The sequence below is a fragment of the Cyprinodon variegatus genome, unplaced genomic scaffold, assembly GCF_000732505.1.
Source record: "Cyprinodon variegatus isolate N-32 unplaced genomic scaffold, C_variegatus-1.0 Scaffold1262, whole genome shotgun sequence".
Lineage (NCBI taxonomy): Eukaryota > Metazoa > Chordata > Actinopteri > Cyprinodontiformes > Cyprinodontidae > Cyprinodon > Cyprinodon variegatus.
In genome coordinates this window covers 38,441-59,517 of record NW_015151715.1, presented here as the reverse complement: position 1 = coordinate 59,517, position 21,077 = coordinate 38,441, and the positions used below count along the sequence as shown (strand labels likewise).

Below are 21,077 nucleotides of genomic sequence, written 5' to 3'. Positions count from 1 at the left end.
CTTTGTTTTATTCTTTTTGTATACTAATATGTATTTTACACTCGTTTTTTTTCTCTATTTTATAATTTTATTGTATTTTATGATTGTGTACAGCACTTTGGTCCTGTTCGGTGTATAAAGTGCTTCATAAATAAAGTTGGTATGGTATGGTATGGTAAATGTCAAGGTGGAGTCATATTTACAACCCATCTTTTTGCACAACTCGTCAATAACATATTAATTAAACTATTATAAGTTTTATAGGTCCCAGAAATTTGAAAATATAAGAGATCAAAAGTAAATATATTGCTTGCTTATTTAAACAAAGAAGAGTTATTTAGTTATTAAGTTGGAGAACAATGTAAGTAAAGTAAGCTAGCTCTTTCCTCATGACAGATGGTGCAGAAAGGGCAGACCCCAGTTGTCAAAATTCAAGGTTACAATAGTGTTCACCATTACACCTCATTATACGTTATTTGGAACAAAACAACAAAACAGCCACAGGAAGCAACGAAGCAACGGTTGGATTTTAAACTGAGAAGTGCAACAAATTTAGGAAAAGAAAGCCTTTACCGTTAGGAAAGTATGATGGTTGCTAAATGCGCTGCTCTCCACCTCCTCCGCTTCCTGTCGCCTCTATAAGCGCGGGAAGTTTTAGACCGTCGGACACAAAGAACTACAAAGGCGAGAGTCGCTTTACGTCACACGGCGCTAGTGTCGTAAATACTTTGTAAGGCAGTTGGATACTTTTATTTTCGCTTTTCCTTCGTTTTAACTTGTGTGGTTACTTGTGTGAATATTAGCGAGTAGCATACATCTTCTTTGTTTTTTAATTAATATTATTATTATTTTTTTATACAAAAAAAGAAGAATTATAAGTTAAGCGGAACATTTCTTGCTCTAACAAGCCAGTCCGGAGGATTTAACAAAAAACACAGGAAGCAACCGCTGGATTCCTAGAACAAATGCTTCTCCGACTTATAAGCTAAAATATATTTTTTATTTAAACTCATAGCAATAATCACTCCAGATAGCATCATCTTTATCATAGTGTTACAACTAATTTGACATTTATTTAAATAGATTGCCCACCATGTTGATTAAAGTGAAGGTAAGTTACATAAAGCAGTGATGACAGCCTATTGTTTTCATACACTCACTGAGACAGTCATAACTTGCTTATCATCTCTAAGTCTATAAAGTGTTTTTATTACAGACTCTCACTGGCAAGGAAATAGAGATTGACATAGAGCCTACAGATAAGGTATTTAATGATGGTTTACATCCTCTTTTTTCCCTTTCACAGCCAGAAAACTTATGTTTTTACCTGTTTTAGAGCATTTAGACCTAACTGATTGCAATGTATTACAATCCAGGTGGAGCGGATTAAAGAAAGAGTGGAAGAGAAAGAGGGGATCCCTCCCCAACAACAGAGGTTGATCTACAGTGGGAAACAAATGTAAGATCATATGTTTTTTATTTTTTTTCTAAACGGACAGTAGTTTCTGGGGTTTCAATGAAAGGGGTTGTGTTTTCCTATTCGGTAGTGATTTAGTAGTTTTTAGCATCGACATATTCTCCCTGAAGTAAAAAACCATGTGTAGGCCTAATAAGCCACCTCATGATGCTGCACATCATTATTGTGAGAAGTAATCATGATTTGAAAGAAAGTTTTAATTGACATAATCAATTATTCCTCAAATAAGTGCAGACAGAGACTGCTTGAGCACCACAGGAAAGCACCAGTTCAATTTGGTTTATTTATATAGCGGCAATTCACAACACTTGTCATCTCAGGGCACATTATAATTTAACCAGATCATGCAGTCAAATTGATTTCTTTCATCTAAGGAAACAGAGTTGATTACATCGACTCGACTCAAAGGCAAACCCTAACACCAAACATGCTTGTAGCAACAGTGGAAAGGAAAAACTCCCAGGTTAGATCCACATGTTCTATTGCCTGTCATGAGCTGTGTTGTGTGTTATTCAGCTTCTGTTTTTATCTAGGTTGATGTTGTACATCTTAAAATATCCCTATTTTAATATCACTGTGGATAAATCTGCAATGCATAGAATGTAATGCTTTAATTGTAATTGCTGCCATAAATTGTAGCTAATTCTGTTTAGGTTCATCCAGGTTCACTGTCAGTAAATTCATTAGATTTTGTGTTGTTAAATGCAGCAGATATATTATTTAATGCAGTGTCGTAGAAGGGTATTATGTTTTCCCGTTATAGTTGTTAAGATTCTACGACTGCGATGTACCTGAGTCAAAAAGTAGGTGTTCTGATATTTATGTTTGCAATAAAACTAAAAAAGATACAATAACAGCATTTATTTATTGCAAGTAGACTTGTCACATTAATAAATTTTCCCAGGAATTATTGAGACAAACAATGATATATTGACATTTGGTTTGAAGCCAAAGTTCTCCCACACTGCAGCTGTCGGGTTCAGACTTGACCCGATTCCATCTCTGGTATTTCCAAATCTCAGCTTGTTTTTTTTTTTTTTTGGAAAACTCCTCCTCAGTCAAGAGGTTCTCATGCAACACTCACTGTGCTGAGGAAATGTTAAGGGGGGGAGTGAGTGGAGACCGTGGGGAAACCTTTTGTTATTTACAGTTTTAGCAGAAAGGAAGAGAGAACAAAAAGGCAAGCAGGCAAACACAATGTATTGAGCTCACTTAAATGTAACATACGATTAATTTTTAACTTGTGATTAACAAATTAATTTTTTTATTGTGACAATCTTGATTGCAAGTCATATTGTTGTCACTAATTCATTTAAATTGTCACACATGGCATGTTTTTCAGCTTTTATAGCTCTACCAGACGTGCTCAAAGTCGGTCCTTGAGGGGCTGCTTTCCTGCAGGTTTTAGAGGTTGTCCTGCTTTAGCACAGCTGATTCTAATGGTTATAGATCAACAAAAGCCTGTTAATCAGAAATCAATGAAAATCAGATGTGCTGAAGCAGGTAAACCTCTAAAACCTGCAGGATAGAGGCCCTCGAGGACCAACTTTAGGCATGCCTGCTGGCCATACATGCAGACGATGTAAAAGCACAAGAGAGGCCTTCAATGTGTCAGAAAGGTGTGTTTTTAAAAAGACTGAAGCAGCTTGAAGAAATCACGCTTTCATCGTTGCTGACAATATTTGGTGCATAAATGAAAGTATGATAATGAAATGTGCTGGTTAAATGTGCCTTTTAGTGCAATCAGCAAAGCTTGGACTTTCCCCTATACAGAAATGCAAAAAATAAACCCCTTTATAAACTTAAGTCATTGCCATATTTGTTCTTTTATGATTTATGTAAAAAAAAACAAAAAAACTCTGAATCTAATCATGATTCCTTTTTTTTTCTTGCATAGGAACGATGAGAAAACAGCCGCAGACTATAAGATCCAGGGCGGCTCTGTTCTGCACCTGGTACTGGCCCTGAGAGGAGGACGCCGGCTATGCTTCACCTTTTAGCCTCAACTAAACAAGCTAAAACTGAAAAGATGCCTTCAAAGATCGCACTGTTACCTGAAGCAGCTGAACAACCACCTGTTGACACTTAAAGGCACCACGGAGTCGTTAACTGAGTTGAATCAGTTTTTTTTTTTCATTTTTGTTGCTTTCCATCTCCAAAGCTACGTATGTACGCAGAAAGTAAATCACCAAAGCTTTGGATCAACACATGGCTGAGTTGAAGTTAAGAAAAAAGTGATATTTAATCATTCTTCTGTCACTTTGTGCAAATAGTTTTATGTTCTCAAAGACATGCTGGAGAAGAATGTTTGCTGCACCTAAAATAAACGTGACAAAACTATAATGTAAAGGTCTTTTTTTGTCACAATGTAACACACAGGGTGTGACTGAATCCAGCTGTTTATGAAGCACTGATGTAGCAGAGTGAGAATGAGGAGAGTTTTAAAAAACAGTGTTGAGATATAAAACAAGACTAACCTTAAAATAAACCAAAAACCTTTGATTCTGGTTTTTTTTTTTTTTTTTGCTAAACGCTTGATAAGATAAATAAGATGCAAAAAAAAAAAAAACTTAAAAAGCATTCATTTTCTTTTCCTAAATATGGAACTCATTGGAGAAAAGAGGAGTGAAGAACATTATTATGATGTTTGTGTTTCAGTAAAAATGGCATGAATCAATTGAACATCTTCATGGATTAATCATTATGAATCATTATGTTTAACTATAGCTGTCAGCGGCTGAATCTCTCCCTGCTTGTGTTTGGTCTCTGTTAAAATGTTTCCCTTTATGTTCATTGAAATAAAACAGATTCTGGAAAGGCTTTCAGTTTGATCTGTTCTTTACAATTAAAGTGAAAGTAGAATCTGATAGTTTTACCTTTACTGGTGACTGGAGAGTGACTCTAACATGCAGCATGGGGGACATCCCTCATTAGTGTGGAAGATGCTACTGACAGATGACTCCATGTTAGCTGTTTTCTCCTCAGGCGACCCAGTTTAATCATTTTTTGTGCACTAGAGGTGTCCCGATACAACTTTTGAATTTTCAATAAAACACTGATCTTGCAGCTTCAAGTTCTGATTGATACCCTGTATGTTATCAACAGCATTTGTATAGATTTTTCTAACATGCTGATCAAATAAACCTATTCTGACCAAATGAGTTCACTCATGCATGAAACAAGTCTCCTTTATTTTTGCTAATAATATCTTGTATAACACGCTAAAGACAGTCATCATCATCCCGTAGTCTTACAGGGAATGCTATTACATGGTGTTGCATTCGCTTCAGCTACTATATTTCTTCTTATATCCTAATTCTGAAAGAAAAGTCAGGATCTGCATTGTCTTGTTAAAGCTTGAAATTAGAGATTGGAACTAGGGGTGGGTATTGCCAAAGAAGTCACGATTCGATTCGAATCACGATTCACAGGCCACGATGCGATTCTATCACGATGCATCACGATACTTGAATTATTGCGATGCATTGCAATATTTTATCCTCCATGTTTTGTTTTTAAATGACTCGGCACAGTATCCCGCAGCCGGAAATACTTGTGACACAAGGCAGCGTGCGTCAACACATTTGCAGCGACATCTACTGGACTGGAAGTTGTATTACACTTGTTTTTGGCTGATGTTCGCCAACCATTCATGCAATTTTATTTATTCATTTTTTTAAATTAATAATCGATTCTTGGCATCAAGAATCGATGCAGTAGATCACGAAAATTAGAATCACGATGCATCATCATCACGATTATTTTGCACACCCCTAATTGGAACACAAAACAGCGACTGGTGCTTCTATATTGATGGAAAAAAAAGATGGAACAAAAACAAACAAAACTTGGATCGACTTGTGTAGATCTTTTTTTTTTTTATTTCTGTCAAACATCGACCACCGTTATGTACATGAACATTTTAAAACATTTGATATTCCTCACATGATCGACCGACTGCAAACAGTAAGAGGCAGCAGAAGCTGGAAAACTTTGTATAACATTGTGGTCACAGTGCTATGTATGCAGTAAGGTGTTTCACTACTAACTACACACCGACTTGACAGGAAACACTGGTAACTGTCCACCCCATTGAAAGCTTGCGTTTTTTTTTTAAATTCAAAAGTCATAAAAGTTGCAGCTTATCAGAGAATAACGGCCAATAAAAACCCTTCGGAGTGTTAAGGCTGTATTTATGTGTTTCAGTTTCACCATTTTGATTGTAGTCTAGTCAAGTAAAGTTGCAGCATCGGATTTTAAGATAGGAATGTTTTCTGGACTCATTTTTGCACATTGTATGTTGGATCAATTCTCTTCACAAAGCTGGTAAACACACGACGACTTCAAAGATAATCATTTACACTCTTTTAAAGTTTGAATTGTTCTGATGTTTTCTGGCTTGTGAAGGAGCCGTCTGCTGCAGGAAGTGTTGTACAGACTGTGCACTCCCTGTCCTCTGGACATGGTGTTCCAACAAATGATTATAGTTTATTTATGTGTTAGTCTACTTTAAAGAAAAGTGATCAAACTTGGATCAGAACAACAAACAGTTAAGTTTTAATCAACAAACATTCAGTGATGTTAAATTATATGTGAGATTTGATAACTTTCGTGATTCTTTACCTCCAAATGAATATAAAATAGGGGTATAAATTAGAAAAGGGGCTGGAGCTAAATAATGTCTGAAGAAAATTACCACATTAAAGTGGACTGGCTAATAAGAGGTGAGCTACGCTTACATATTCAAACAATCAGTGGATTTCATTACTTTAGGGAAATTATAATACAATCTATGAAGTCATCATATACTGTAAATGCACAATAAACGTGCAGGTCCAACAAAAACACACATCATTGTACATCTACAGCATCCTGCTACCCCTACATTTTAACAAGACATACAGGAATGGCCAAACTTTTTTTTTATTTTTATCAAACGCTTTCATCTTTTTTACTTTACATCTAGATGTAGAATCAAAAATAATTTCAAAATAAATATCTAAAAGCAAAGATTCAGAGCATCATTAAACTGGATTCCATTCGACATGCTAAATTTCATGGCAGTGTATGTGGGAAATGCCCTGAGACACAAAGACTGAATAGTTAGTCTGTGTGTGTGCAGCAGTGTTGGTTCCTTTAAAATCCAGCATGTTGGATACACAGACAACCCATAAGGGCTCATTCACAGGGTGCAGCTTTAGGGTTTTGCTGGTGTCTGTGGGGATATTGCACCGAAAAAAGGGGCCTCTAGCTGTGCGAATAAAGAAAAAGAAACATTTTGTGTAAAGCTCTTATTTGTGCATCAAAATTAAGCATAGAAGGGTATTAAAACAAAGATGTAAACTATATTAAAAAAAAAATCAATGTTGGCATGTGATTTGCACGCAGAAAGGCAAGTTTAGCAGAAATTAATTACTTTCTCTCCACATAGGAACATGATTTTTCAAAAATAATTATTTGCTTAGTGTCTCTTTTAGGTTCTAGAATAATAATAATAAAAAAAGAAACCTACAGGGATTTTTCCGTATCCACCAAAAAAAGGCTAGAATTGCACTAAAGCACACAATACTGTTATCCGATTAAGGCAGGTAATACAATATTTGCACCTTTTGTCAGCAAAATAACCAATCCAACGTCACTTTTACAATCAACACATATTTTCAGTATGAGGAATAGAATTAAGCTGAAATGAACATTAGGGAAACATAATATCAAGAATATTACAGTTTACATAGTAAAAAAAAAAAAGCCAAAACATGATTAGACACTAAGTGTAATCTATGACCAATAATAACAATTACAAAACAATGAGGCATCATGGAGTCATTAAAAAAAACATGAAATGATCTGAAGTAGATTTCTTTGTGTTTTGACAATCAATAACGCAGCTTTGTTGTGTTTAACGTGAAGCGAAGCAAAATTTACAAAGGTGACAAAAGATAAAGCAAAAAGACACCACAGAGTCTCTGGAAATAAAAAAAATGATACAAAAAGTTTAAATGTGTCTGTAGAGGTGAGGAAATGGAAGGTGTTAGCCGCTTTTTATTGCACTTCTGATGGAGCTCAGGCCGAACCAGCCCAGGTGGGATATTTGGTACAAATTCTAGTCAATTAAAAAGACACACTTAGAGAAAAAGTGTTGATCAGTAAACAAACTGTGGATTGTGTCTGCACTTGTAGAGCACACCCACATGGGTGTGTCTGTTTGCAGATTTTTTTCTATAAGGGGCTAGCTAAGAGTAAAAAAAAAAAGAAAACAAAAATCAGCTTCAAAAGTCCTCTGCTTTATGGTTTTCTCCCTCGTCTTTCGACAGAGGAGACCTGGCCTCCTGCATTTCCTCGCCCTCCTCTCCTCCATTGCCGCTGCTGCTGGACTCGGCTGGATAAACAACGACGCACATCTTCTGGCCCAAGTACGTCATTTTGTCTGCAAGTAGAAGAGGAAGAAAATAGATCAGGAGAAAAAGCTGAGAAATTTCTGTACTGATACAAAAATCCTCACAGAGATATCTACCCAATGATAAACTCCTTCATTATTTTAAAATATGAGCCAATAGGGCTTTCAGACTAAGTGAAAGGTGCTGAATTTTGAAGATTGGACTAAAGTATTTTTCACATTTTGAGAAAAGTAAAAATAAATGGCAAACTTTTTAGTTGACAAAAATATATTTTTATAGTATATATGCGTAACAAAAAGTTTATTTAGTTGACTCAATTTTTGTTAGATGAGCCGTGTTCACATAATATCATTGAAGTTCTCTCTGGTTTGCAGTCTACAATTGGGCGAACCCTGGTTAAGGTCCCCAGGTCCACTGTGAAGGTCCACAGCTCTTCCTGATTTCTTGTTTATTTAGATTTTTCTATTATTTTATCAAATGAAGCAGAGGGTTTTAGATCTCGCCTTAAATGTTGTGAATTAACCTGTCAGACACGTGCAAAGCCTTATATATTCACATAAAATTTCTAAACTTATTTAAGCTTATTACAATTATTGTATTTCCAAAAAAGTAAAAAAACAAACCACTGGACTTTGTTTCCAAGTTTGAAGACCTTTCGCTTCCCATCCAGGAAGCTTTTTCAATTCAAAATGTCAAACGAATGCTCATTCCTAAGGGATCAATTTGCATGTTTTTTAAGCCAAGGCTTTGTTTGGCCTCGAACTCGACGGTATTTCTATTTAGAATTGAAAAAGCTTCCTGGAATCGAAATGAAACATTTGCAAACATAGAAACAAAGTCCAGTGGATTTTGTTTTAACTTTCTTGGAATGACTATGACCTGGATGACAGAGAATCTTCCCCAACATTATTATCATATGTTTTTATCAGCATTGGTTTGCCAGTTTGCCTTTTTTTTTTTATAACTAAAAAGGACAGATTTTGATTAAATTTTCAGTGAAGGTGCATATTTTAACTTGCAACAAATTATTAAATTTTGGTGATGATCTGGATCACCATCTGGATCCAGGAAAACCTTTGAAACAAACACAAGTATTAACTCAAGGTGGAAGTAACCATATGTCGAGGAAATGAGCTACTTGGTGGAGATCTGCGCTCTCTGAGGGCTTTTTCTAGTTTTTGATTTCAAAGTACATAATATACAACTTTAATAAATCCGCATTGTATTGAAATATTTTGTTTTAATATTATAATAATCAGAATAGAAAATAATAATTTCATATTTGCCCCTGGATAGAAAAAAACAAGGATAATCAACTGCAGATATAAATAACAAAAAAATCCTTTGCATTTAAGTCATCTCTTTAGGAGGAGTGTGCACCTTTCAGTGAATGTGGAAGAACCTGGGGAATCTGAGAGGGAGTGCTGAGTAAGGACTGTGTTGCCTGCAGTATTGTGCATGAATGCGTTCAATAAATGGCGTTCACTAAATACGTTCATATTTTTAATGAACGGTGAACTGAAAGATCATTTTTGAAGTAATGATCGTGAGCAAGAAAGACAGCTCACATTCGCATTCAATTGATAACGACACTTTTCACTGCATAACGTCAGGTTTTACGGCACTATAACAGCAAAAAGCATGACAGACCAGCATATCTACTGCTAATAAAACGCAATTCAAACTCATATGCTGGTATTTCTGATGCCAATTTTGCAGAATGATTGGCAGAGTTTTATGAACTAACAAAGGAAGACTGAGAAAAAAACTCAAGTTTCTATGCAAACTGTGCCCACCAGGATTTAAAAAACAAATCCATATGTCAGCCGTGTCTACTTAAAATTTAAAGCAATACATAAAGTTAAAGCATCCAAGCTATCTTGGAAAATAACTGCTACTGAATCAGGATCATAAGAAATAATTTTTGATACAGGTCTTTTCAGCATAACCTGAAAGTACCTTTGTGTTTCAGAAGTTCTGTGTAATTTGGATTTACTGCACATTCAGTGCACCTTGACTGCATTGAGTATTGTCCATTTCTTTCTATATGTTATAATTGCACATTTAAATGGTGAGATACGAGGTTCTATTGTTTAGGATTGTGGCTTAATTTACCAAATGAACTTGAATTAGTTAATTTATAGGTTTGTAAATTGAACTTTGAGCTTGTTTTTTTAACTATAAGCTGGCACATTGGTAGCCTGTGAGGGACCTACAGCAGCCTTAAATGCTTGTTGAGAGTATTGCACACTTTCCCATTTGATAGAATTCACAATGATCAAACATTTCTAGTAGACCAGTATTGTAAAAAGTTGGTATACCTTGATGCAACATATCTGTAGACTAACAGAGTCCAACAGAGAAAGTTTTCTTGTGATAATCTCACTTACCAACAAAAGCATTAAAGCACTGTGGTTTTTTGTCCCAGTAGACGCCGAGGAAATAGACTGGAACTCCGGTGAGCATGATTGCAAGTCCGATGCCGCACACCACAGGCTCAGAGTACAAGGAGAAGATGAGCAGGAAGGCCCAGAAGATGAGGTAAATAACTGGCCATATCAGGCTGATCTAAAGACAAAAAACATTTCTAGATTTTAAAAACTCACAGAGACCGTCTAATACTGCTATATCATTGTCTATGTTTATGTTTGATAAGAACATTTTCTCTTATGTTCAAATTTAGTTTACTAAACTGCATTCAGGTGTGAAAATGAACTTACCTTGATTGGCCGATGCATGTTGGGCTGTTTGATTCGAAGCACGATCTGCCCGGCGACAGTGACTCCATAAAAGAGGTAGTTGATAAAGCCCACATAATTGATGAGGGTGTACATGTCACTGGTGCACAGCATTAGCAGGGTGGACAGACACTGGGAGAGAGAAGAGACAGAACAGGTCTGGTTGTCTGCTGTCGACTGAACAGTGAAGAAGATGAGAGCAGTACTCACAGTGAAGGCCAAAGCAGGGATTGGGGTGCAGCGTTTTACATGGATCATGGCCAAAAGGCTTGGGAGGTGTCCCTCTCTGGCCCCAGCAAAGAACAACCTGTCACGAATAAACGGGGAGACGACATAAATCTACAATACAGCCACAATTTATTGACTTCTACTGAAACAGCATTTCATTTTACTGGGCCTTTGAAAGAGCACTTTATTAACTTATTCTTCTATGTTACGGTACATATCTTTTAACCAATCTGACTGTATTGTCTAAAGTACCTTGAGATGACATGTAAATAAACTGAATTGAAGAGTCCATTAAAACTTACAGCAAAGTTAAAGATTTAAGGGTGATTTATACTTTGAAACCAGTTCCTCTGCGTAGGTGTCGCATTGAATTCAAAGATGTCCCCGCCCCCTTCCGCAGACACTCTGCTGCACCTCTTCCAAATTGTAACTGACCGCAGACAGTGCTGCAGACAGGAGGCAGGCTTGTTTTGTTTTTATGACCGCAATTGCGCAAAACAACTCGTAAAGATGGATCAGCTAGAAGAGGGAGGTGCGCGAGAACGCTGGGACCCTTTTTCCACCTGGATCTCCGCTCTTTTTCGCCCCCATGTTCCTCCGTTGTCAAACAAACTCGCCTCCACTTCCTCACCACCTCGGCCGTATCTAGACCCACAGCGTATAGCGCAGACCACGCTTCAAAATGAGCATAAATCAAAAATGTCTGCATCAAGCTCACTGCAACACACTGCTGCAGGGGGTATAACTCTCCCTTTAGCCAACAGGTAACATAGTCATCAATACCTTGCAGTAGCATGAAAAAGATTTCTTGTTTTTCCTGTCAAATGCGACATTATTTAATCCTCTCATGCATGAATTATGATAAAGTCAGTCAGGATTTTTTTACAGCTTTAATAAATTCTTAGGAATGTAAAACAAAGTTTTAAAAAAAATTCTACCTTTATTCTATAAAGAAATATTTATCTGTCCACTCAAGTGTACTTTATGCATGTTATACTGTAAGAAAATCATTATACTAATAACGTAGTTGCATAGATACATTTGTAATTTAGTTTTATAGATGTAATACATTATTCCGTTGGAACGGTGGTTCTTCTACTCTCATGCAACTTGTGTTTTGTCTTTTTCTCTGTGTGTCTTGGTTTCACTGACCTGTTATATATATATATATATATATATATATATATATATATATATATATATATATATATATATATATATATATATATATGAGTAAAATTATTCACAGTGGGTAGAGTAGCCAAAGATTTTACTCAAGTAAGAGTGGTAATACTTTGTTATTACCTTATATTACTTGAGTATAAGTAAAAGAACCTAATGGTTATATGGTAAAACTACTCCTAAAGTTACGTTTGTATCAAAAAGTTACTCAAGTTAATGTAACTACCATAACTAGAAACCACCTCTGTCCTTAAAGGACAGAAATAGATAGTATGTCATCAAGTCCACTGACCGTGAAGAGGTAAAGAGGGAGCCATTTACTCCTCCGAAGGTGGAGAGAGCCACAGAGATGGGCATGATCCAAGCCATAACTCCCAGTAGCTTCTCACCAAACGTCTGACAAGGAGGAGCAGAGTGTTAGGGTTAAGGGGTTCAGTCACTGATCTGACACATGCAGTGACTAAAGAAGAGCACTAGGAGGCAGGAGCGACTAAAATGATCAGAAACAGTGGTGCAGGCTGAGCTGAGACACAGGACTCACCACGGCAACAGCATTTGAGGCCAGCAGTTCCTGGGGACTCATGGCCGTGACATAGGCGATGTTGGCGAAGACGTAGACGAAGGTGACAAGAGGGATGGAGATGAAGATGGCCCGTGGAAGATTCCTGGAGGAAAACACAGAATGAGTGAAGGTGGGGAAAGTACAGAACAAATGTACATTGTTCAGTATCTACAGTACTGCCAAACACCTGCAATGGACAGATTTCTTCTGACTGAGACTGGATTACTGTCAGGTAGCTTTAACTAAACTGGGAAAGGCTTAAACTGGGAAGCCTTGTCGGAATGTGACCGCTAATCTCCCCAAAAACAGCAAAAGCGGCTTCATACTACTCCCTTTCAAGTTGGGGGAAAAAAAAAGGAGATTTCTGAACATCACATGAAAAAATATTCTGATGAATAAAAGGAAGAAAACATACACGTAAGGATCAACCAGCTCCTCGGTGACGTAGTTGAGGAAATTCCAGCCTCCATAGGCGAAGGAGCCTTGTAAGAATGCCAAGGCTATCAAACCCACATCATAGTCCTGGAAAGGCTCAAAGGCATTAGCTGGCTCCAGCCAGTAGTACTCTCCTACAGGTGGAGCGGGACAAGAAAATCAAAACATCCTTCAATATTTTGTAATACAAAGCCCAAGAAAAACTCAGCCATATCTGTGTTAAAAACACAATGACTCATACCCTAATTACATGTAGGGTATGTTGTTGACCATTTATTCATGGTTATATAAACTTGTCTTGCTGAAGGGGTAAACAGGCTGTTTTTTATTACTGTTCAGGCTTGTTTTCAGGAAATCCAGCTGAAAGCTATCCCTTAACAAGATCAGTGTGTGTGCAAAAGTAGGCTGTACAACAATTCCTCATGAGCTATTCCTCAGACAACAAAGGCAAAACATAACAATCAGTATCTTTCACTGAAATACCTTTAAGAGGGATTTTTTTGGATCAATTAAAGTAAATATCTGCAGAAACAGAACATAACTGTGAAACAAAAGCAAAATTCACCAACGGTTTAATTTATTTTAAATAGTAAATTGCATTTAACTCAATGCTTTTTTGTACTACGTTTCACTACAATCACAGCAGAAAGTCATATTTTGTGTATATCTACCAGCGTTGTACATCTGGAGAGTAAACCTTGCAAACTATATCAAGTTTAATCAAACTGGAAGTAGAGCATAATTGTTTTGAACTTTTGGCAATTTTAAGATAACTATGTTAAAATTGGGGTTGTGGTTGAAATGTATGGTCGCCTTCATGTTGGAAGGTGAACCAACATGTTTCATGTCTTATTCAGGTTTTCTCTAAGAATTATACTTGTTATGGAAAACACAATAAGAGAGTACTTGGTGAGAAATGATTGAAAAGTATTTTGATGTAACTCTGTGATTTTGTTACTTATCATCCTTTATAAGGTTGCTTCACCAAGTTCAAATCTCTGGAGATGTTGAAACATAGCTTTATTCCCTACTTGATGTTTACCCTACCCACCAATGTTCAGCTCCTTGTCTTATTTATGCTCTTTTTAATACATAGATAAAAAAAGAATAAAACCACATAGCATGAGGGAGATGCAGGCATTTGCAGACGTCAGCTTCTAGGTCTAAAAAAACACTTAAGGTATGAAAATGAACACCTCTTCTAGGAAACTCTGACCGGCTTTCCTAACCCTACTTAGAAAAACCTCCACAGCTAAATGCTGCCACTACCATGTGTACACATGGTGTACATGAGGTGATGCTGAGTTCACAGTGAATGCATTTTGAGCACCAGGAGCAGCCGGTTTACATGGTTGATGGCATCAAGGTGCTTTAAATGTCCTGCAGCGCATTTTCAAGCAGCTGGGGTAGACAATATTTTGAGCAGTCAAGCATGTGAGGCACATCACAGGCGACCGAGGCGCTTTAGAAGAAAACAGTGATAAACAGCTCTGGAAGTGATCCTCATCAGCACAAAGCTCTTGGAGTATGTGGTGAACACCTCTACTAAGTATCTGGTAAATCCAGTATCCGCAAAAAAGGGATCAGACGACGCCGTTCTCTAGCTTTATTTAGGAAATAAATCCAAGTCACTCTTTTAAATTTATCTGCCATTGTGCAAGATACTGGCATTGAGAGGAGGCTAGCTCCTTCCAACGCACTACAAACTTTGCCGGTACACCACCAGAGCATCTTTGATGCATCTGACCCTAATGTGGACCAGCATCAAAGATGAAGCAGCAGATGCTTTATTGCCTCTCAAAGAGTGTTTGGAGAGAATGCATCATGATGCTCCCATATGCAGGCCAAAATTGAAAATCTGTCCCAATCTGACTAGACCATCTTTTGTTTCCTTCTCTTGGTTTGTGGCAAACTGCAAGTAGAGTTTTTTTTTTTTTTTTTTTTTTTTTCAGAAAGGTTAGAAATAAGGGCAGCAGAATTGCATTATTTGCTTTCTGCAACAACCTATTGTTGTCCTCAAAGAACCGATAGCTAATGCTGAGATGAAGGTACACACAGGTGGGCTGTATTTACTAGACAGTTAACTACCAAATGCAACTTGTTCTGCTGGACCAGTGACTCCAATGAATGAACCAACTCTTTAGGATAGCATCAGGTTCTTGCTAATGAACCACTCCTTTATTCAGGTGTGTTGGGCCATCTTGGCTCTTGAGGACTAAAGCGGACTGTATCTGATATAGGGTATAAATGCACTCCCAGCTTGTTATATTTCTATTTCCCATTAAAAACAAAGTTTAATTTTCCCTCTAATTTAAAATGTGCGAATACCTGTGTAAGGCACTGTACTCTCCCTCATTTGGGTCCTTAAATTTTCCAACAAATATACAAAAGAATATCTCTTAATGAACTTTCAACCCTTTCAAATGGCTTATTCTGTTGTTTTAGGGGCCTATGTCCGGTGTCCTTAGAGTTTCTGGCTCTTATCCATGTTTGCAGCACAAACAGCCACACTTGTGCTGACATTAGCTGTATGGGTTTTAACCTAAAGGACCCGAGCAACCCGTCAACCCCGTTTTGATCCAGAAGGAGTGTATACCATCCCCACGGACCGCGGGCACGTGTTGCGTGTTTCAGATTTTTTTAGAAATAATTTATGTCATGCTAGCACACTGTGGCTGTAGGTCCTCTGGGGAGAACAGATGGCAGCGGTAAACTCACCCTTGCAGATCTGGACAATCCCCATGATGATGATTAAAGCTAAAGCCAGCAGCTTGCCAGCAGTAAAGATGTCCTGCACTCTGGTGGCCCACCTCACGCTGGAGCAGTTCACCCAGGTCAGCAGCACTAAATGGAAAGAAAGAAGCAAAAATCACTGGCTGTGCAAGAATTGTTGAAAGAACTACAGATATTTTTGACAGAGTGACGTTCACATCCATGTTAACCTGAAGTAAAAATCAATTTCAACAGTCTGCTGTGAAAATGTTTTCTCTCCTTTTTTTATCCTTCACACTATGAACATCATTTCTCGCAGCTCCAGTTGTGTAAACCCTGCAAAGATTTATTCTCTTATATGACCAGCAGGTTGGCCATCATCAGTACAGATCAACATCACTGAAAGGACAGCTTCTCCTATCTTCCCATAACTGGGTTAAGAGAGAGGGCCTCTGTGCCCTGGTGTATACTCTAAGAAAGTCGTCATGGATCATTAGAATCCACCAACACAGCATCACAGATCCTCCACCATACAGTACCTAACAGTGGGCATGAGGGGGACATTTATTTATATAATCAGACCCACCTGGAGTTTTTGTTACCTAAAATATATATTTATGCTCATCTAGTCAGGGAATGCAATTCCAGTATATGCAGCAGCAGATCCAAAGGTTTATGTTTTCTATGTATTAATGTAAATCTTTTTTATTTTATTTTATTCTATTCTAGTTATTTTCAATAACTGTGGTGCTAGTGATTCTGTTAAAGGCTGTGGGCTTTTTCCTCCTCAAAACTTTAAAAAAAATTTTTTTATGTTTTTAAATGTCAGAATTATGGGCTTCAATTGTAAGGAAACCGGACTTAGCTGAAGTCCAATTGCCTTACAATTGAACCCTGTTTTGTGGTTGGATTATAATATGACAATAATAAATTTATTCATTTTATGGTTATTGTTTTGAACTTGAGATCGAAACAACTGAGGAGGGAGGCTTATGTCAGACACATAAGCTTTGTTATTGGGAATTGGTTACAGACCAGTTACTACACTCTAAAAACGATCTAAAAATGAATAAAAAATTCTTAAATCAAGTGTATTTACCCTTAATTTGAGTAAGTAAATAAGATGATCTGCCAATGGAATAAGTATTTTTACCCTCAAAAGAAGATAATTAGATGTTATGCACTTGAAATAGGAGACCGCAGCTGTTTTTTCTTATTTTAAATGCAAATTGTTGTATTTCATTGGAAAAGAGTTTCACACACCTGCTCAATAAAAAAGAATTGGCTTTTTTTAAGTAAAATTCACATACTTAGATTTTTATTTTTTGCAGTGCATGCTTTGGTTGCAAATCTTTTATTGTTGAATGAAATACAGTTAAACTTGTGTTGATAGAATACCTGGCTTTAAAGGTATAGTGGAGGATATTCTTCTCCAGGTGGATCATCTAAATAAGTGGTCCTCCTAATTGTCAATCATTCTGGTGATATGTTTACCTAAGGCCGTCCTACGTGCTTATCCTCAGTTACCTATCTTTTTCTGTGCATGCACACTTTCAGGCATATATCTGTGGTAAGCTATGGTTTCAGACAGTCAATGAAACTCAAATTTTTTACCACGGTTCATTTAAAAAGGCAGAGGGTCGTAAGAGAAAAAGTGTCTACGAAGTGTATGAGAAAGGCCTCAGAAGGGAGAAACAAGACCAGAGTCATTTTGGGAGATTCTTTCACACAATGGCGTACACTGAAAGCACAGGTCGGGCGTCCCACTGATGTCTTGGTTGCAAAGTCTCTACTCAACAGGTAAAGTTTGGCATGCTATTTGGAGAAATCCATTTCGCATCTCTGCTAGTAAAATATATTTACCTCTATATTGTCACTTTCCAGGGAAGATAAGGTTATTTATTTGGCTTGTGCACGCTCTCGCATGCGTTTAAATAGGAGTTCCCTCTCAGGAGCAGGTACAGGGTTGTGTATGTGTGTGATGGTTTTTTTTGTAAAATGTAGAGGGCAGCCTTTTAAAATATTTGCAAAAATCCTCCACTATATTTTTAATTTTACTAACGTTTCAAGGAGCAAAAGCTTTAATAGAGTTCGTAAACGAGTTTTGCGTTGCTCAATAGACTGTATAAAGTTCTAAATATAGCCGATGTTGTACACTCAGATGATATTTAGGTTATCTAGACAAAACAATGTTTCATTTATTTGCTTTGTAAAAATCATTCTCTGCTTTATAAGGAGAAACAAGTCCACAGCAGTCTAACTGGGTTCTGAGTACAAACTTTTATCCCGTATTTACAGCTGTTCTTTAAAATTGACATACCCTTCTGTCAAAGATAGGCTTTGTGTATGCACAAAATTGAACTGTAATGGAAGTGTTAACCTAACACTTCCATTGCAGACAGAACAAAATCAGCTGCTAGTAGAATAAATTTAAATTGACAAAAGTAATAATAAATAAAAATGGAAATCCTGACACTGATTCTTAATATATATACAAACATATGCATATATTGATAAATAAAACAAGTGACACTTTGAGACAAGGTCTGAAATCAGGTGTTTCCTGTAATGTTCAGGAAATGTTGAATTAAACTTCTGCACCTGTTGAAAGGTATGTTGGTTCTCTGTTCATGAGCAAGGCACCTTTATTTTTGTCTGGGACAGCTTTGTAGAATCATTTTTTAAATAAAAAATCAAAATAAATATTTTACTTTAGAGAATGATAAAGAATGATTTAGTATTTTAAAATTTATAATTACTTTTTTTCAGTTTTGTGTTATTTGAATTATGGATGTGAATTTATAATTTTCTGTAATGGCATGGTCTGTAAACTTTCAAGCACAACCCTGGCTGGGTCCGATACAAAATTGGATTTGTTGTAAGCTGCTGAGTTAAACAGGCCATTGGGTTCGAGCCAACAGGGTGCCATTAAATAAGAGGGCCTGCTCAGATTAACTTCATTACATTAAACAACTCTGAAGCTGACGCTACAGGGATCGTAAGACAGATGCACATGGGAGGACATGCACGCTCCAATGGCATACGAACAACGCTCGGTGTCGGGTGCAAAATGACAGGGGGCAGAGTGGGATGTGGGCATTCGCCGTGTTTGTGCGGGGGAGATATTTGCAGCCAGCTGGGGGGGCATGCACAGCGGGGACTTTAAATGTTAGGGTATTTTCCTCTCCAAACAAAATTACAGCTGTGGTTAAAGGGAAGGGGGAGGGGGGCTGTTTAAACAAGGGAAGTGAGCCTAGCCCATTATGGGTAAGACTCAGGCAGGCACTGGGAAATGAAACACAGTTTACTAATTGTCAAGCAGGCCTAATTAAAGTAATTACAGGTTAAACCTTTTGATGCAAATTTGTAAACAAAGTTGTTGGTTTGTTGCTGCAGGAATTATCTTCCAGGTACCCATCTACTCCTTCTCTGACTGGGTTATAAACCTGAGGACGGTGTCCCCAAATCATGATGCTGTGTAGGATAAAAAGAAAATGGTGCTTTTCGCAAAGCTAACTTTAAACCAGCTCCAAAAGCACAAAAAATAAAAATTGAGGCAGAATTAGTCTCTGCAACATGTCAAAGACTTGAGGTGTATCAGTAAGACCACATAGGAGAAGAGAATTAGTCCCAGATCCTGATCTTACTCAGATGACCAACATGAAACCCCTCAAACGTCTCGTAGCTGAAGGTAAACTCACCTCAGATCAATGCCAGAGGCTAGTAGAAAGGTACAAGATGCCTCTCATCAAACTTATTTTAAACTTTTTCCTTGTTTTTGCTTAATACATTTATATAATGACTAAAACAAAGTTAAGCTATAGTGTTTACTTTTTTTAGTAAAGGTTTAGATGTCTATTAGAAATTACTAATATGGTGGCTGTGTTTTATTACATGATGTAGAGACAGGAGCTGCAAAATGATCACGATATCACTTTTTTTGTTTTTGGTAATTTAATGACTAAAAGTAGAAGTTGAATCAGACAATGCAGAAAACCACTTAAAGACACAACTGAAAAAAACTGCAGACAAATTAAAGCATAAAAAAGACATCTCAACTCTTTCTGCTAGTTTGATAATGATAATTTCAATAAATTCCAAATATGATTGTGTACTAATCTGATTTTCCTTAATCTAAAATCCATATGAATTTACACAATATTTTTTATATGTATTTTAGTTATTTTTATTCAATTAAATGTTTCATAATATATGGTGTTAGATACCAAACCCTTGAAGATGGAAAGTGGAAAACAGTTTGGGATTACCAGCAGCTGTAATCCCACATAAACTGTTTGCTATTGGAGCCTTTCATTAAGTTTTAAAAGCACAGGAGCCATATTGTATTGGAAGTGTCAGTGTTTGTGAGAAAACTACATCATTCCCGGTTGGAAGTACTTCCTGTTTATTTTGCAGCTTGGGATTCTTATCTTAAACAAAACCACAAATAGGTAAAAATACTGTTTTATATGTTTTGACCACAAAAAACAGATAAAAACTAGCATTTTTAAGCTGTTTTAAAAGAAACACAGTGAGAAATTTGAAAAGCAGCATTTGAAAAAAATATTTATTGTTATTAGAGGTTTTAGAACCACCACTTAATAACTAGGGAGACACTAATAAAAAGCCAAAAAAAGGCTGCCCTTAAATCTTAAATGACCTGTTTCTGACTAACGAGTTAGCGATATCCCCTGCAAACAGTAAGAATTGTTTAAAATTGCTAATTTTAGCAAAAACAAGACATCCACAAACCATGCTGAAATAATAAAATATACCTCATGAATCTTATTAACACTGGTGACATAATAGGTAACTGCAAACAATAAAGCTTTAGCCTATTTTGTCCTAAACAACAACAAACAGACAGACATCATTTACAAGACTGTGATTTTTATTACAAGCAGCTTAACAGGATCTGTCTCACATATAACCTGTAAAAATACCAACCTGACTTTAGAGGTCCCTGAGGGCAATTCCTTATGAAACTGTAAACATTTATGTAAGTAAAACAGGTAGAAAATAGGACAAGACAATTATCTATATGTAGGTCAATGTGTCATAAGAGTAAAGGAAGTACAAAATGTTCAGACAAGGTTGATTCTGAGGCGGGCGGTTCTTCCTGGTGTAAACAGCCTGTAGGAGACTTTCTCTGTTTGTGGGTTTTATCAGGTTTTTAATAGCTAAGCACGGCGTAGCTATTAAAAATGGCTATGTTTAGAAATAAAGTTTGCTAATTTTACACTGGTTATAACACATATCTACAATCTAGGAGGTGCAGTTTTTAAAAAAATTGCATCACAAATTACATAACAGCCAAAAAGTTAGCATTTTATCTCACTGTACTCTCTCTCTCTCTCTCTCTCTCT

The 21,077-nt window shown here is 36.8% G+C and overlaps 3 protein-coding genes across 3 annotated transcripts in view; 1 reads left to right on the top strand and 2 right to left on the bottom strand.

Moving 5' to 3' along the window:
* The window catches only part of gmpr2 (guanosine monophosphate reductase 2), a 9,316-nt gene extending 8,691 nt beyond the window's left edge, over positions 1-625 (bottom strand). The window contains exon 1 of the mRNA XM_015401823.1: positions 553-625. The gene's annotated coding sequence lies outside the window, so the exon portion shown is untranslated. The remainder of the gene's footprint in view (positions 1-552) is intronic.
* Positions 626-881: 256 nt separating this feature from the next.
* On the top strand, positions 882-3,963 carry LOC107102488 (NEDD8). The gene is made up of 4 exons (XM_015401817.1): positions 882-1,090; positions 1,196-1,243; positions 1,356-1,438; positions 3,354-3,963. Exons 1-4 carry the CDS (start codon positions 1,073-1,075, stop codon positions 3,454-3,456), a joined length of 252 nt encoding a protein of 83 aa, XP_015257303.1. The 5' UTR covers positions 882-1,072; the 3' UTR covers positions 3,457-3,963.
* A 1,354-nt stretch (positions 3,964-5,317) lies between these two features.
* LOC107102487 (large neutral amino acids transporter small subunit 2-like) overlaps positions 5,318-21,077 on the bottom strand; it is a 33,007-nt gene continuing 17,247 nt past the window's right edge. Inside the window, exons 4-11 of the mRNA XM_015401816.1 lie at positions 15,718-15,843; positions 12,980-13,133; positions 12,544-12,667; positions 12,295-12,398; positions 10,803-10,899; positions 10,575-10,724; positions 10,245-10,422; positions 5,318-7,883 (exon numbers count right to left, since the gene is read on the bottom strand). Of these exons, the coding sequence (XP_015257302.1) occupies positions 7,726-7,883; positions 10,245-10,422; positions 10,575-10,724; positions 10,803-10,899; positions 12,295-12,398; positions 12,544-12,667; positions 12,980-13,133; positions 15,718-15,843 (1,091 nt within the window). The 3' untranslated portion in view covers positions 5,318-7,725. The remainder of the gene's footprint in view (positions 7,884-10,244; positions 10,423-10,574; positions 10,725-10,802; positions 10,900-12,294; positions 12,399-12,543; positions 12,668-12,979; positions 13,134-15,717; positions 15,844-21,077) is intronic.